This window comes from Capsicum annuum, chromosome 3 (genome assembly GCF_002878395.1).
Source record: "Capsicum annuum cultivar UCD-10X-F1 chromosome 3, UCD10Xv1.1, whole genome shotgun sequence".
NCBI lineage: Eukaryota > Viridiplantae > Streptophyta > Magnoliopsida > Solanales > Solanaceae > Capsicum > Capsicum annuum.
The window spans coordinates 193,683,809-193,702,723 of record NC_061113.1 but is presented as its reverse complement, the minus strand read 5'-3'; the positions used below and the strand labels follow the sequence as shown (position 1 = coordinate 193,702,723).

Below are 18,915 nucleotides of genomic sequence, written 5' to 3'. Positions count from 1 at the left end.
GTAGGCTCCATCACGAATTAAGAAATCAGCTTGTGATAGGTTGGTATCAGAGCCTAGATTTAACCGATATTGTTGGTACTAGACCCGGTATTTAGTAGAGTCCCGCAGATCGATACGAAGACGTCTGTATCCTATCTTTAGGAGGCTACAAAGCAATTTTAGGGAAAAATTTCATTTTCTTGATCCATTTTTGTGTGCGGGGTATTAGTTGGTTTTTAATCTTTATTGGTTCACTCTTTACGTAGATGGCTAGGATGCGAGGTGCAGGAGCCGAGGACATCGAAACCTCGAGTCTGCTGCTAGAGTTTCGATTGGGGGCTAAGCTAGAGCAGGGTTCCTGGGACATGTTATGACTGTGAGGTTGTTGGTCACTTCTCCTATGAGTGTCTTCGGCGTAGGATGATTGAGCGTTTAGTTTTGACTACCCAACCGATCAGATCAGTATTACCTTTAGGTAGGGGCAGTGCGTAGGGTCGTGGGGATGAGCCCCAAGGGTCTAGAGATGGTCAGCAGTGAGGTAGGATAAATGGTCAGATAGGCACCCAATCCAATAATGGACATGGTCATTTGCATGTTGTACTAGGTAGATCAAAGACTGAGGCTTCGAATGTTGTGATCACAGGTATGATTTATGTATGCCATCAGCCAGCTTCTGCTTTGTTTGATTCCGATTTCATATTTTCATATATGTTTGCTTTTTTTATCGTGGTTGGGTTTATGTTTGGATTTCTTATCTATACCATTACATATAGCTGGCCTTGTGAATGATTCTTTAGTAGTGGATCAAATATATAGATCATATTTGGTGACTATACGGGAGTTTGATACTTAGATTGATCTCATTGTTCTAGATATGGTAGATTTTGATGTGATTCAAGGAATATGGATATCTCCGTCCTATGCGGTCTTGAATTGCTTTGCTAAGACCGTTACCTTAGCCTTGTTTGGCATACCTCCGGTTGTGTGGTAGGGTTCTGTTAACCGTGCACCAACGGGAATTTTTCTTATCGATATTAAGGGGTTGTAAGTTATTTCTTGATTTTGTTCGGGATGTTAGTGCTTAGAGTCCATCGCTTGACTCCGTCCCTATTGTTCATTTCTTAATGTGTTTCCGACCAACCTACCTAGCCTTCCTCCTGAGCATAATATAGAGTTTATTATTGACCTCGATCTAGGCACCCGACCCATTTCTATGGCTTCATATCGTATGACTCCTGCTAAGCTAAAGGAGATGAACAGTCAGCTTCAGGATTAAGGATTTTATCAGATCGAGTGTATCACCTTATGGTGCTGAGGCAACTTGGGAGATCGAGCGTGATATGTGTGCCCAATATTCCTACTTGTTTGAGCCTTCAGGTATTTTCTTATCCTGTACTTTCGCGGACGAAAGTCCTTTTTGTAGTGGCTATAGTACTGACCATACCAGGTCTTGGAAGGGATTCGTTTGTATATTTGATCCTTTTTTCTCCTCTCCTTTTGGAATATTACATATGCTGCCTTTTTGGTTTTCACTTATTATTATTGTTTCAATCATTATACGTGATTTTTTTTCTGGTTTCTGCCTGTTAACCCGTTATCTATTATTTCGGGCTATGGCTTAGCTTGCCTACTGGTAGTTTAAGGTAACCGCCATCACAAGTTGAGAAATCGGATCGTGACACAATATTATCTATTATAAAGCATACTAAACTATATACACTAGACATGATCCCTAGAGTTTGTACTTTACGAGTTCATATTTCCCTCCCAAAAATGTCAGATAAATATACATTAATGAAATACTCTGACTTTACAAGATAGTACTCATTTTTATCATAGTAACTAGTTGGCTTATGCCGTGCGTAGCACAGCCCAGTCTTGATCTTTAAAAACTTTACGTTATGTATAATTCGATCATTTAATTAAAAGCTTCATTTGTTTGGTTGATAAATTCTAGGTTAGGCATATAATATTATATTTAGATTGTGGAAATTTGTATAATGATATTTTAAGTTGTTCAAACTTTTGTGATATTGATAGTCAATTATATTTTTAAAATAATTTAAGTTTTTAATTATTGGGATTTATAATATTTTTTTCTTCTATTCTACTAATTAGAAGTGACGTAGTAAAATTATTACAAAAAATACTTGTGAATTTTCTTAAGTGGTCCCATACAAGGCGTCAAGTTAATTTAAAATATTAAAAATTAATTTATCATTTTACGTCTATTTTACCTTTTTTATTAAATATTAGTAATTTTTTAATACTTAAATGACTTATAATAATTAATTATGGATAATATAGTAAAATTACGATTGAAGTAGTTGAAACAGATATGTCATGAATATCTATTTTAGTGTTTTATTAAATATTATTAATTTTTTAATACTTAAATGACTTATAGTAATTATTTTGGAATAATATAGTAAAATCATGATTAAAGCCGCTGAAACGGACATGTAGACCATGAGCAACCTGTTTCAGCTGCTTATTGTGATTTCTTATATAGAATACTAATAATATAATTTTTTAATGCTTAAATAACCATAATAAGTAATTAGGTATAATACAGTAAAATCACGATTGAAACCACGAAGTAGACATGTATTAGAAGTGATATAACATAATAACTACAAAAAATTACTTGTGAAAAAGATATAAGTGGGTCTCATATAAGATGTCAAGATAATTTAAAACATCAAGAGTTAATTTATTATTTTATGTCTATTTTACTTTTTTTATTAAATACTAGTATTAATTTTTTAATACTTAGATGACTTATAATAATTAATTAGGGTGATATGGAAAAATTACGGTTGAAGCAGCTGAAGCAGACATGTCAGAAATGTTTATTTTACTTATTTATAGTAAATATTATTAATTTTCTAATACGTAAATGACTTATAATAATTAAATAGGGGTGATACAGTAAAAACACGATTGAATCAGTTGAAATAGGTATGTTAACCTGCTGCCTGCTTCAACATGAAATTCTCTCTTATATATAACTAACTGATAACTAATATGCCTCGTTCGTCCTATTTCTTAATACGCCTTTTTTGAGAGGACTAAGATTAATTAAAGTGACTGAAATTACCAGTCCAAGAAGCACACAATTTATTCGAAGTAAAGAAAAAAAAAATTAATATAAATTTAGGGTAAGGTGAGGCAGCACGGAATGGGCACAGGAACAGTTGGAAGGGGCTTGAAGCTCCGTTTGACAACTCATCGCAACAACAATCTCCCAACACTTCAATCATATTTTTCTAAATTGATATATATATTTAGCACGTGCTAATACATTCTACTTGGAACCCAATATCTACCTCTTCTTTTTCCTACTAGTTTTATTTTGCCCTTTTTGTTTGTGTCCTTATGCAAAAGATTGCAATTGCAACGAAGATATGACCTATTTCTTTTTTTTTACACAAACCTTATTTATTTTTAATTATTTTTTAGCAACAAATACGGTGGGGGCTAGGGCTAACCCCTAATATATGATCCAGATGGCAGATAATCCATAACAAAAAAAGAGAATGTTCGTTTACAAAGCATGCTTTCAATGTACTTGACTCAAAAGTCATATCGTTAACAGTTCTACAACCTAACATTAACCTGTATATGAGTTTATCATCCGAGAAATAGAGGATTAGAAGTTTATGCATTTGGATCCTATAACAATCTAGCTTAGAATGTATAATAATAATTGGGTTTCTAGTCAAATATGTGTGTGCGCGCGCGCATTATTGAGTTTTATTGAGTTATCGTGAACCCATATGGTACACCCTAGATTATGGGTATCAAACGGGCCGGGACGGGCCAACCCAGAACCGGCCCTTCTATTTTAACTGGGTTGAGGGCCGGTTTTGGAGCTAGACGGGCCGGTCCAAACAGTAAAAAAATTAAAACTCACCCTAAACCGGCCCACTTAACCCAGCCCGGTCAAACCCACCAAAACCCGGTCAAATCCGATCAAAAATATAAAAAAAAAAAAAATTCTTTCAATATACATTACATATACCCACCTATATACATTATAAATACGTTAAATAATATATATACACTATATATATAGTATATACTACATTAGAATTTAAAAAATATATACACATATACACAATTAGTCAATTACTCATATATACGCACCATTCAATGTATATATACTACTACTCATAAAATATACTATAATACGTATACATTACAATATATATAGATATACTTATATACTAATTCATAAAACATATACACATGTATACATTAAATATACAAGATATATACATGTGTATATACACCATACAATGTATATATACTACTACTTATAAAATATACTACAATATATATACATTACAATATATATAGATATAGTTATATACTAATTTATAAAACATATACACATGTATACGTTAAATGTACACTTCTATAGAAGATATATACATGTGTATACACACTATTCAATGTATATATACTACTACTTATAAAATATACTATAATATATATATATACATTACAATATATATAGATATACTTATATACTAATTTATAAAATATATACACATGTATATGTTAAATATACACTTCTATAGAAGATAAATACACATGTATACGCACCATTCAATGTATATATACTACTACTTATAAAATATACTACAATATATATACATTACAATATATATAGATATACTTATATACTAATTTATAAAACATATACACATGTATACGTTAAATATACACTTCTATAGAAGATATATGCACAAATATACAAAACATATGCTACTTAATATAATAAATTAATAATATTTGGTATTAAATTAATAATATATTAGAAGTAAGTTTTTAATTTAAAGTAGAAAACTAGAAATTCAATTTAAAATTTTAAATCGTTAAATAAAAAAATATAAAAAGCAAGAACTAAGGAGTGAATGGATTTGGGGAATTTGATTGATTGCAAAATGATCCAAAATTTATAATTTATATGAATGAAAAATCTACAAATTATGCATCATTTTTTCCAACTCATTCATGTTAATATTAACGGGAACTTGCATAGGATAGTCGAAGTCAACGGGGGCAAAACCATGCATTGGACTTGATTTTGCTGAGTTCTCCCATGAAGTCATAATTTCTTCAAGTTTCAGCTCGTCACTCGGCTCTGGTTCCATTTCTTGGTTTCTTCTTTCCGCTCTAATCCAATCTCTGAGGCAAACTAGAACATTCATTGCATTGTTTCCCAATGAGTGTCGGTTGTCTCCAAGCTGCTGTCGTCCGTGACTAAAGGCGCTCTCTGATGCAACGGTTGACATTGGAACATTCAAGATATCTCTAGCTAATCTTGAAAGCACAGGATATTGTATTTCATTACTCCTCCACCAATCCAACGTGTTGATCCGCCGTCTGCGATCCTCTGGTACCGTCCGAAGATAATATTTCAGCTCTTCTCGATAAGTTGATGTGTAAGTTCTCTCATCAACACTGTTCCAACAATTTAAATCAAATCAGAAAAACCACTATGTGCCGGTCTTTTAGAAGATGATGGCTCCTCGAGAGGATGAGGAGCGACAGTTGGAGTGATATTTGTAGGTACGGCTAAATCAAATAAATCAGCACAGTAATTATATAATTTTTCTGTGTAATCCTTTGCATCAGCCGTAGCCATCCACAAATCAGGTTGTACTTGTTCAGAATCATGGTTAGTAATTATTTCTAAGTTAGTATAAATAAGAGTACTAAAGTGGCACATATTATTATATTTCATGCACGGATTTAGCATAGCACCAACCAAGTAAATAGGGGGAATCGGGAAAAAATATTTTTTAAATTTCGTAAACATGGCGCCAACAGTTTCTTTATAACCTTCTTTATTTTTATATTCTTTGAGAAAACCAGAAATATCGGCTATATATGTCAAAATATTACAAACAGTAGGATAATAAGCACCGGAAAATTCAACCGTAGCTACATAAAATTTTTCTAAAAACTTAACAAGATCATTAATTACAACCCAATCAGAATTATGTAGCATGCAATCAGCAGAATCAGCAAATGAACCGTAATGTTGGTTAAAAACTAGTGTAATAGGAATTCTATATTTATAAAAAGTTTTTAAAAATTCATACGTAGAATTTCATCTAGTATCAATTTCCTCAGGCATCAAAATTGATGTAAGTCCATTTTCTTGACATTTAACTTTAAATTATCTAATTCTCGATCTACGATTATTTTCTTGAATAAAACCAACGGCAAGACGAATTTTTTCAATATAAAACTCAAAAAACTCAAGACCATCTTTTACAATTAAATTATATATATGACATGCACACTTAATATGAAAAATTTCAGGCAAGGGTGGAGATAACGTAGATTCTATTTTTTTATAGCAGTCTTGTTATTAGAAGCATTATCAAAAGCAATACATAAAATTTTATTTTCGATACCATAATATCCGGCAATTTTAACAATAGAATCAGCAATAAATTGTCCAGTATGTTTACGATCTTCATCATATAAAAAAGCAAAAATACGTTTTTGCATCACGAAACTACTATCCATCCAATGACAAGTAACGGTTAAATAATCATTTTTATTTACAGCACGACCAAGATCAGAAGTTAGGGACAATCTACATTGAATATTTTTTAACAATGTTGATAAATAAAAACAATATTGTGAATAAAGTCTAAAAATATCAGACCGACAAGAAGTTCTAGGAATACCGTTAAACATAGGATTATAAATTGTTTGTACATAACAAATAAAGGAATCAGAAGAAGGAAAACTAAAAGGCAAACAACCCACAACTACCATTTTAGCTATTTCTTTCCCGTCCCTCAATTTATTATACTTCTTCGCTACGTGACCGGTTGCTGGGTCCATTCTAGTTTGCATTGGCCCACCAACATCCCCACCACCTTGTGCAATATTTAACTCTCTTTTGTGATCTTCAGCTATATGTCTCATTAACGTACTCATACCCCTTTGCTTGCCTCCACTTCTATGCTTATATATTTGTTGATAAATATTGCATTGCACCTCAATATCTGATATACGTTCAAAAAATTGTCATGCAACACTAGTTCTTTTACGAGGTCTTTGGGCACTGGGAGGACGGGGAGGGAGATTAACCGATTCAGATCTAACGTTAGCATCTCCTACTGTGGGTGGCTCAGCAATATTTTCATTATCTTCGTCTAAATTAACTGCATCTACTTCATTTTCTTCTTCTATACCGTAATTTTCCTGAGCTTCTACATAATCCATATTGTGAGAACCTACACCTATTTCTTCCTCAAAAGGTGTACCAAGCGGTACCGGAGGTGAAGGCACAGGGTATATCTACTATTTGAACTACCTCTACAGCGAGTAATTCTCTTTTTACTACCACTACCGCTTCCGAAACAAAAAATTTTAACACCTTTAGTAGCGAGGTTTCTTAATTTATCCATAATATAAATTAAATTAAACTAAAAATGTTCAAAACACACAAATATAATAAAATTAAATATTAAACAATTAATACAACAAATAAAAATTAAACGTAAGAGACGGAACGACAATACCAAATTTTGAAAGTATCCGAAGGTTGCGACTTTAGAAACTTCCGCTCGTACTTTGTAAACGAAAAATTAAAAAATTAAAGTGAACACTTTAAGAAATTAAATATATTGAATATTTGAGAATTGAGAATTGAGATTTGAGAGAGAATGAGATTTGAGAGAGTGAAAAATTGTGTGAAAAATGATTTGAAGTTGTAGGGTATTTATAGAATTTTTTTTGGAATTAAAAATATTTTTTAAAGTTAATTTTTTTTTTAATAAATAAGCCCAAACTAGCCGTTTGGACCAAAAACGGCTATATAACCGTTGGCCCATGACTAGTTTGGCCCAAAATCTCAATTTTTTTTTTTAAACAAAGGTATCCGGGCCGGTTAACCGGCGGGCCTGGACCGGGCTTGGTTCGGGCCGGGTTAGCCGGGCCCATTTTAAAAAAAATAACCGGCCTCGGAACCCGGAACCCTAAAGTCCTAGGGCTTACCGGGCCGGGTCAAACCGTGTCGGGTTAGTTACAAGGGGCGGGTTGCGGGTCGACCCGGCCCACTTGACACCCTAGATCCACCACTAATAATTACCCTTCTATAAGCCACAATTACTAATTGCGTATCCTTAAAAAGATTCTTGGACATTTCTAAGTGGACTTGCAATTTTAATTTTGAGGGTGCACTTTGATAATTATAGCTAACGATGATTTCTTTAGGAAGGTGGAATCCATTAGTAAATTAGTTGAGGTGGTTAATTAGCTTCAAACATGAAAAGAGAATAAGAGAGGTTGAGTTCATAATTAGCTGATTCCCATCAATTAATTGTTATGATTCTTAATTTATTGGTTATTAGGTCGAATCATAGTCTTTTCGTTCATATAATTAAATCAATCTTCAACTATTAACAAGAAAAGTCCCCAACCTTTACCATTGATTAGCTACAAAACTCCATCCACGAGAGAACTTTAAGGGTTCAAAAAAGAGAAGAGTAAAGCAAATTTGCGCATAGTGAAATGCATGTTCTGTTAGTTGTTACTGCAGTGAAATGATCGAAATCGATAGGACGTCATGCGAAAAGCTAATAATTGCAAATCATGATTGATAAATCAGATGACAAGAAAAAATTATACTAAAAAAATCATGATATATTAATATTATTTGGTCAAACAACCTAATGAAATCTAATGTTGTAAAAACGTATAATTTATTGGGAGAATAATCTCTTCCTAAACGAAACTCTCTAAACAACTACAATGTAGATGCTATTGTATTTTGGTGTGGGAAAATGGATATTCTATTTATAGAAGTCCAAAATTTTTCTCAAAAAAATTAACCAATTATGAAAAAAAAATTCCAATAAAAAAAATTTAAATCAATAAAACCCTATTAAGATAAAACACGACTATAATAAATTCACATAAACTAGAAATTCAGACAAATCCTAACATCATGAAATCATGTACTGTCTTTAGGGAGAATAAGGGGTGAATAGAATGAATGTTAGCTCGTTGGTTCAGATCCCAGTCACCAGAAAAAATTAATTAAGGGTGACAAAAAGGTTTCAAAATTAAAAGAGAGTATACAAGTCTTAAAGTATTAAGTAGAGTTGATAATTTTAAAATTAGTGTTAATTACAATAATCTTAAAATCCTCAACTTTTATTATTTACATAAAGATTCCTATTTTCTCCACCATACCCTACCCCCTTCACACCTTTTCTATTATCGTCGTTGTCATCACCATCATCACTAGAGATGTACATGGGTCGAGTTGGTTCGATTTTTCATTAAAATATAACCAAACCAATAATGTCGGCTTTCTAAATCTATAAACTAAATCAAACCAATTTACAATCAGTTATTTAATTTTGGTTTTAGTCGGGTTTTTTTTTTAGTTTTTTAAATTTTTCGATTTTCTCGGTTTTTTTACAATTATAATGTGATTGAAGAAAAAAAATAAATGTTCTCACTAAAAAGATTATTTAAAAAAACAATGGTCATAGAGTAGTTCCAATAAAAATTTAGTTGGCAAATTACTAAGACGTTTAAACTACTATCTCTCAAAGTAATATTATGTGGATATCCAAGTAGTTCAATTTTTAAGTCACTAGTCACAGTAGCTTGTCTGAAAGTTACCTTCACATAAAATGTGAGCATACGAAAGAATGAAGAATTGGAGACAACTTATTAAAAACTTAACTCCATAAAATAATTAATTATAACATAATTCCATAAAAAAAATGAGAAAGAAGAGAAACAAACCTAAGTCACAACTTGACGAATGAGAAAAGTAAGATGAGGAAATAATGAGAACTCTTTGAAAACTTGGAAAGTAAAATGTAAAAAGTGAAACAATTAAAAAGTTTTAGGTTTTTATATTAATATTGTGCTTTGTATTAATTTGTTATTAATGAAAAAATACTACAATTAAAGGCCCAAGAATATATATCTATTTTCTGAATATAAAAATAATAAAAGTCATTAGAAAGTAGATTATAAGTAGTATTTTTTTACGTATAAAAAATTAAAATTATATATGTATTACATCGGTTCGGTTTGTGTTCGGTTTGATTTTATTTTTGCTAATACCAAACAAATCAAGAATGATCGATTTTTTTTTGCCAACACCAAACCAATCAAACCAAACCATAAATCGGTTTTTTTTCTTGATTTGGTTTGATTCATCGGTTTGGTTTGACTTAACGGTTCGGTTTGTACACCCCTAATCATCATCTCTTCTTCCTCTACAATCACCACAACCACCATTGCCACCTCTTTCAGATCCGCCACCATTTCCTCCTACACAATCGTCATCTATTTTTCTTCTTCTTTTTCTTCTTCTCCAATATCACCACTATCAACACCTCAACAACTATCACGTTCTTCTTCGACATCACTACCAGCACCACCACCTCCGCCTTTATCATAAATACCATTTTCTTCGTGGGTTCTTCCTCTACCACATTTTTTTCCAGAAAGTAAGTAAATGTTGAAGTTGTTGCAACAACAATCGTAGTTGTTGCAACAACTTTGATAATTATTGTAGCAACTTTGATAATTACTACAACAACTACAATAATTATTGTAACTCAACAACTAATAGCAGTTGTTACAATATCAAAATTATTGCAAAAACTAATAGTAGTTGTTGTAGCAATTACTATAATTGCTACAGCAACTACTGTAATTGCTGCAACAACTACTAACAATTATCGTAGTTTTTTTATTTTCTGCATTATTTCTTCAATTATTTTTTTAATTAAAAACGTCTTTTCAAATTTCTCAAAATTAAAATAAAATAGTGCATAAAAAGTATTAAAAGAAGAAGAACGGCGATGAAAAGGGAGAAAAAAAAAAGAAGAGAAAATAGATAAAGAGAAAAATATGGAGAAAGAAAGAAAAGATAAGAAGAAGAAGATAGAAGAGAAAGAAATTTGGAGAAAAATAGAGATTGAAAAGATGAGAAGGAAAATATTCTAAAATTTGAAATTTGGAATGAGAGAAAATATTTCTTAAAAAGTTTATAAGTTTTTAAAAATTACACTTTATACCATAATTAACTTAATCAGAACTTAAATAAATTTTTGACTTTAGCTGGTCAAGGTTATTATCATTTTTAATTTAAAGATTTTTTTGTCAACCTCTACTTAATTTTCTCCGATTACCTCCTTTATTTGGTTCATATATCAAAAATAGATATAGCCTTCATTTTTCTTATCTGTTTTAGCAAATCAAAAAAAAAAAAATTACCTTTTCTTCTCACACTTTTTTTATTAAATAACTACATTTATGATAGTAATAATCAATTTAGAATTCTGAAATATTATTAATAAAATTAATTTAATAAAATATATTTCTAATTAATATTTTTTTTCAAAATATTTATTAGATCAATATGACCAAATAATATAAAACGGGAGAGTAATTGTTGTAGAGAGGAGGGAGAATGACCATGGTCATGACTAGTTCGTCCACCTTTGTTACCTCTTTTACAAAGGAGAATATTATCCAATCCTATAATTCTTTGCTTCATTACGTCACCACCTTAATTAAAAAAACAAGATAATTCTTCTATTCAGAATTGTCGGATTAAAATTATATCGGAGTAAGCTCATTAATAAGAATAAGATAAAGTGTGCTTCCTGCTAAGAGAACACTATTGGTTAAACATGGAAAGATTTCAATTATTTCACTGTAATTTCTCCGTGTTAATTTTTTGACATACTTTTTTTTAAATTCATTTAAAAAAATGATTCTTTTCCTTTTTTATAAATTTTTTATTATAATTTCTAATGTGGCATGTTTAAAATCACAAAATTAAATAATATTTTAATATATTTAATATATTTTAAACTTAAAGTCATAATATTTTAAAAAATATTTATTTTCTTAAACTTCACCATTTCAAGAGAAAATCAATTTAAAAGGGATGGGGGTAATAGTTTCACTATTGTGTACTCATTGAACAAATGAACTTGAATTTTTGTAGGGTCTATGGGGAGATGGACCTGTTGAAGTTGAATTAAGCTGCTGATTGGCTAGGTAGTGCTCCTTGACATCCCCCGTTTTACCCTCCTTTCATTATCATGAAATGGAACCGTTTTCATTACTTTCTCTCTTACTTTTCTTTTATGATATTGAAATAGAAAGAAAAATATTCTCAACCGATCTCTATATAACAAAAAAAAAAAAAAAAAAGGAAGAAAATAAAAGGTAAAAGAAAGTCATAATCAATGGTGGGTGAGTGGAGGTAGCAGTTGTCCACACGCTCATGCTTATTTTTCACAACCTTTATTCGCGCCCAAAAGCTTTCCCAACAATTCTGCTACGTCAACCACAAAAATGACATCATATATGTCATCAATCAAATTTTAAGCTCTACTAGTATTATTTGTTCTATTTCATTATTTCATTTTAAGGGTATAATTTTACAAAAAAGAAATTGTGCTATTGAATTAAAGATGTATATATGAAATAAATGATCACTGGGTTTTGTAATCTAAAATATAATGTTGATAGTTAATTAAAAACAAAGTTACGTCTATTTGAGAGTCAAACTTTTAAGTTTAACCTTAAATTTGGATATAAATGCTTTAAATTTTTCTTTGAAATAAATCTATGCATTTGAAATCATGTGAAAGAAATTTTTATAAATTACAACAATTAGTATCATATGGAGTTTAAACAAGTAAATAAGACTTAATTAGTTAAAGAAAGTAAGAAAGAGTTTTTAATCTTATGTTTTTTAATTAAAAATGTTAGAAAACTAAAAAAGTATCAAAATGTCATTTAATAATGTGATCTTGGACATATAATGTGGACAAAAAATAAATTGAAAGAAAGGAATTAATATTTTTCTTGAACAAATTAAAAAGAAAATAAAGACATGTAAATTGAAGCAAATAAAGTAAATATCTTTTAAATTATTATAATACTCCCTCCTTTAAAAAAGACGTGCATTTCTTTTTGGTATATTTTTTTACAATACTTTAATTTCAACTTTTCACATGACGTGTTTAGTATCACAAGATTAAAGCACATTTTGATACATTTGATACAACTTTAATTTCAAGCAAAAAGATTCAATTTTTTTTTTTCTTAAATTTTGTGTCAATTTAAAGTAAATCATTATTTTTGAAAAAGAGTGTATATTACTACATTATCCTTCATCATTAGGGCTTTTCTCTGCGTGTGTTTGGTGAGGTGACTTTATATAAGCATATTGGTTCATCGTTCTTCCATTCTCTTAGCCCTTTTCCATTTTTGTTCTTCTGACCTTTACCTAGGGATCTGGTCCGACCGACCAGGAGAAGATCCACCACAATTCCCGAGGATTCAACTTTGAGTTCTCTACCCTTTTTCTATTTTGTCTTTTTGTCTTGTCTTGTCTTTCTCTTGTCTTTTACTTCTTGGACCACTTTTCTTCACTTGGAGATCTAACTACTTACTTTTTGTCACATAAACCCTATACTCTTCTCTGCTCAATTTCGACTTTATTCAGATCTGTGCGCTTGGATAAGGTCTGCATGCTCCATCTGTGAGATCTTTCCCCTTCTCTCTGTGCTTGTTTTCTTTTCCTCTTAACAAATTTCATGTTCACGAGTTGAAGCAAATTCAGAATTTAAAAATATTGAGTTCTGAAACTGTACAGCATAAGTTGCACCCGCCACTACGCTTATTAGTAATTAAGTCTAATTTGTTTTGGCTAATGAGGTTATAGGTTTTAAAATTAGGTGATGTCTTTGTACTTTTTGTGTGGTTTAATTTGTGAGATTTGAATGCGCAATCACTATAGTAGTAGTATTATATAGTAGCTACGGTAGATGCAGGGAACATACTACTACCTTATTTTGCAATAGTGCTACTTAAGCTTCGTTTCAACTAACATTATTCATTTAGCCAAATTAATAAAAAATTAAAAAAAAGTAGTAGTAGTAGTAGTAATCTTGTATTCTAGTGTGATAAAAATCATTCATCTGTGATTTCTTTGATTTCATGTGTCTTAGTGATATTACCAATATTGCATTTTAAATTATGACAACCATGATGATTGTTACTCCACCAACACTATCATATGCTTCGTAATAATCTGCTTAGAGATAAGGGGTAACATTAATAGCCGTATTATTTTCTTTTTGGTTAATTAAACATAAGTGAGACAAGACTCGTAGATCGGAAATGGATTTAGCTGAAAAATTACTGATCCTACTATATGTTACTATTCTTTAAGAATAACATTAATCCAATTTGTGTAGCATGAAACAAAGATTTTTGTCCATCTTTTTATTCTTCCCCTGACCCGTTGAACTAAAATAAAGTCGAAGGACAATATATGCTAATTAAATGTGGACCTGAAATTCCTTAAATGCGAGTAGTAATATTTCATTTCATGGATTATACTATGATTAACTATCCTTAAGTGGCATAGACTCGATGTCAACTATCAAAGAATTGAACCATGGACACAATCTATTTCAATCATGCACTTTAGTTTGTGGTCGAATTGCAAGAATTATGACTTAAATCGCCTACAATTAACTACTATTTTTCAGTATTATGTTTCCCTTTTATCAATGTTCTTTTTCATTATCTAGTTAATTGTCTTTACTGGACTTTGTCAACGTGCAGTACAACCACTAACCAGCGTGAGGGGGATAGGTAAAATGGTCTTTGGTCAGGAATAATATTTGCTAGAAATTAATAGGATCTCTCAATCTAAGTTTTATTTAGTTTCCCAGCTCACACGTTGATGAAATGTATTAGTCGGTTCAAAATTGAAGTAATAAATGGCTGGTTCCCTAATTGTTTAGCAAACTTATATTCACCTCAAGTATCAAGCACATTCAGTCCTAAGAAATGAGTTGATGAAAAGATATAGTTTTATCTACCTTAGACCACTTCTATAAATTGACACTTCATCAAAACAAGTTGCTGTAAATATGTAAGCCTTATTATGGAGAAAATCTAAAATGAGATAAACATCTTTGGCATTACGAATCTAGAATTTCATTAGACTAAATGTAACATGTCTGGCTCACAAAAGAAGGGAAAAGAAATGGGAGATGAATTCTAGTAATTGATTTTGCCTCTTTTGGTGAATTATCTGTCCTTCTCGTAATGTCCTTTATATATGATTCTTGAGTAGATAAAAGAGACGCCTTTTATTTGGCTTTTGTTACATATAGAGTGGATAAGACTTGAGAGTTGAAGGGAATACAAATTTTATCACTTAATCAACGAACTACATCCTTTTCTTCCACATTTAATTTGTCTACTCCTACCTCTTTTGAGCAGGCCAAAAATGATATATATCAGAACAAAACAAATAATTAAGGTTACGCTTTAGAGTTAATTAGCGAGGTAAACTACTCTAACATTTTGTGTGTGTGGCAAAAAATAGGGTAGTATAATAAAAAGTTTTTGTCCGTGAAATATCATTGGCAAGTGTTTATAATTGATCAATGGTTCTACATGAATATTATGTCAAATTAAGATCACTTCATATCATACACCTGTTTTTTTACAATTCAAAAGGCATAAATTGCGTGGTATATAGGACTTTAATATGGTGATTTTAATTGCAAGCACAATATTGCATGAATTCAAACAATCAAATTTTGTAGCTAGGCAGTACTTCTCCAAGCATTGGGTCGATTCAAGAAACTAGGTGCATTTGTTCGTGCTATTCTAATTAAATAGCTCATAATTTCGGAATTAATACGAAAAAGTTCAAAGAAAAAAAAGCAGATATAGAAGCTTTTAGTCTGTTGATATTCTTCTATTTTTGTGAATATACTTATAGGTCATATATACATTTGATTGCAAGATCATGAATGCATTTTCACATGTACCTCCCGGATTTCGATTCCACCCAACTGATGAAGAACTTGTAGATTATTACCTCAGGAAGAAAATAACTTTAAGAAAGATTGACCTTGATGTTATCAAAGAGGTGGACCTCTACAAGATTGAACCATGGGATCTTCAAGGTATTATATTATGATCAGACATTCCAAAAGATACTAGTAATACTACATATCAAACAATAATTGATTTGATTGGGAGAATACATATATTTTTGAATAGAGTTGTGCAGAATAGGGGCAGAAGAACAACATGAGTGGTACTTCTTCAGCCACAAAGATAAAAAATATCCAACTGGTACAAGAACCAATAGAGCCACAGCAGCAGGATTCTGGAAAGCAACAGGAAGAGACAAGGCTATTTATTCCAAACACGACTTGATTGGCATGAGGAAGACCTTGGTTTTCTACAAAGGAAGAGCTCCTCATGGTCTAAAATCTGACTGGATTATGCATGAATATCGCCTTGAGACGGATCCTAATGGTGCCCCTCAGGCAAGTTGTTCGCTAAACTTAGCATGTTTGGCCAAACTTTTCAAAATATGCTTAGTATCAAAGTGCTTTTCGGGAAATTAAAGTATAATTTTGGAAAGTAATAGTTTGTATTTGACTAATTATTTTGAAAAACACTTTTGCCGTTATTAGAGTAGAAATTTGTGTTTGACCAATGTCCCAAAAGCACTTACTTTTGGTAAATGGCTTTTGCTACTACTAAAAAGCCCTCATCTTTCCCGTAAATTCTATTTATTATGAACAGTAACCTTTAGTTACCTTTTCAATTACCAGATTGGATGAGAAATATTATTTTTCCATTAATTTAGCACTTCAACAAATTAAATTGAATAACTCATACTTCTTTTTTCAATTGAACTACTTATTGATTGTTGATAAACTAAAACAGGAAGAAGGATGGGTGGTATGTAGAGTTTTCAAGAAGAAAATGGTAAGCACGAGGAAAGAAAGTGAGGAGGAGTCACCAAATTGGTACGAGAATAATGATCCAGTTTCATTCATGCCAGACAATATTGACTCCCCAAAGCAACAACATTGTCAGTCTAATTACCCTTGCAAGAAGGAATTACTTGATATGCACTACCAAATCCCAGTCACACCATCTCATCATCAACAATTTCTTCAGCTTCCTCTTTTAGAAAATCCTAAGTTTCTTCCAGCACCTCCATCCACCTCAATTTCAGTGTTCGGCATTAACGTTAACAATAATAGTCACGGTAGCTCTAGTTTGCAGCAGTCTGTCTCCGTTCTCACACGAGAAAATGTTCATATGTATCCTCATCCCGACAATAGTACTAATGAACAAGTGACCGATTGGCGAGTGCTCCACAAATTTGTAGCTTCTCAACTTAGTCAAGAGGAGGTCTCCAAGGAAAATGTTTACTCAAACACCTTGCATGGTGCTACCAATGACTCGAATTTGGTGGTTCGAGATTTGAACAAACAAGAAACAGTCACAGAGAATAACTCCACGGCATCCTCCTGTTCTGAGATTGACCTGTGGAAGTGAAGTGAAATTCCTTGTAAACAAAGTAAATACTGATCATAGCAAAGTACAGTTCTTTAATTTGTACATAATAATACTACTAAGAAAAACTATATGACCTATAGTCTATTCAGTTAAGAGGATGAATTAACTGCTTAATGATGGAAGCATAGGTGAATTATGCAGCAAATTTTAGCTGCTTGAGTTGTAATTGAAGCATTTTCATTATGTCAGGCAGGGCCATCGATGTTATGATATGATAGCTACTACTGCTTTTGTTATGTAAACCAGTGGATATTTCAAATGTGTTTAATCTGTTACATTATGTAGTGATCGAGTAATAGGATAATAATGGGTACTTCTCCAATAACTGTTTCAATTTATGCAATACAAACTATCTTTTTTAACTCTGTAAGAGAATGTCAACTATAAAATTTTCATTTTATCCTTAATAAAATGATTTATAGTCATATAAATGTCTATGCCTATTTTAGATGAAAAGTTTAAAAAATCGTCCTTGTTTATTAAGATTCAGATAGGGCAAAATAAGTTTGGGAGGAACTCAAGGAAGAGATTTTATGTTTTACTAGTGACATGAATTTGATAATATTTTTTTTAAAGTATCAAGTCAACAGAAGATATAAAAATATATAACTTTTAATTCTATGAATTGAACAAATCACTAATATAATAGTTTTCTAGTGCTTCTGCAAGATTGAGTACATGGGCGTAGATTTTCGTATTTTCATATAATGTTTTGTAATTCTTTGAGTTTAAATATGCAGAACAACTTTCTTGCTCTTCTTAAAAACAAAAAAAAAAAATCATTTTTGCTTTCGTCATGAATGTTATCAAGTTAATTAGTATAACTTATAACACATTATAAATTTTAGAAAAAGGAGAAAAAAATACAAAGTAATTGGAGGTCGTAATTGAAGGTCATAGAGAAGTATGACATCAGCTAATCTATATTTTCAGATTGACACTTTTGATTTTTATATTTTATTTTTTTGAAAAAAAAAAAAATTCTCACATAATCGTGATCGATTGTACCTTTTTTTTTTCCACTTTTATATTATATGATTTATGTGTGAATTCAATAAACATTATCTAAGTCTAAGAATAATACCTTTTACAAACATTATCCATATAATATGTTTTCCTTATTCTCCAATTAGTTATATTTCTTCTTCTTTCGCTCACTATGTTCTTTTCTTTTGTCTCACGTTTACAAAATATAATTATATGTGAATTATCATTAGAACAATGATCATAAGCCAGTTGCATCCTAAAATAGTACTTAATAACATAATAGATATTTTATCACAAAAAATCACCTTGAAAGACTTTTACCTCCTTATATATTTTTACCTTTCTCGTATAATTTACTCATCGATTCAACCTACAACTATTTTCATTTGCATAAAGAAAGTAGATGAATTTAATATTTTTAAAAACGAAATTGATTAGTACGTGAAAAAAATTGCCATAAGATCAATTGTAGAGAAGAATAAAAGATAGGAATACAAAAAGGAAAATTTG

At 31.0% G+C, this 18,915-nt stretch overlaps 1 protein-coding gene across 3 annotated transcripts; it reads left to right on the top strand.

Annotated features, from left to right (window-relative positions):
* Window positions 1-13,230: 13,230 nt before the first annotated feature.
* On the top strand, window positions 13,231-17,698 carry LOC107863432 (NAC domain-containing protein 7). Of its 3 annotated transcripts, none has more exons than XM_016709338.2 (4): window positions 13,231-13,532; window positions 15,815-16,001; window positions 16,099-16,370; window positions 16,777-17,698. In XM_016709338.2, the coding sequence occupies exons 2-4, from the start codon at window positions 15,842-15,844 to the stop codon at window positions 17,395-17,397; spliced, it is 1,053 nt and encodes a 350-aa protein (XP_016564824.1). In that variant the 5' UTR covers window positions 13,231-13,532; window positions 15,815-15,841; the 3' UTR covers window positions 17,398-17,698. The 3 variants fall into 3 exon arrangements, with proteins under 3 accessions (XP_016564824.1, XP_016564825.1, XP_016564823.1); XM_016709339.2 differs by having other exon boundaries at window positions 13,231-13,549; window positions 15,839-16,001; XM_016709337.2 differs by having other exon boundaries at window positions 13,231-13,549.
* Window positions 17,699-18,915: the final 1,217 nt, after the last annotated feature.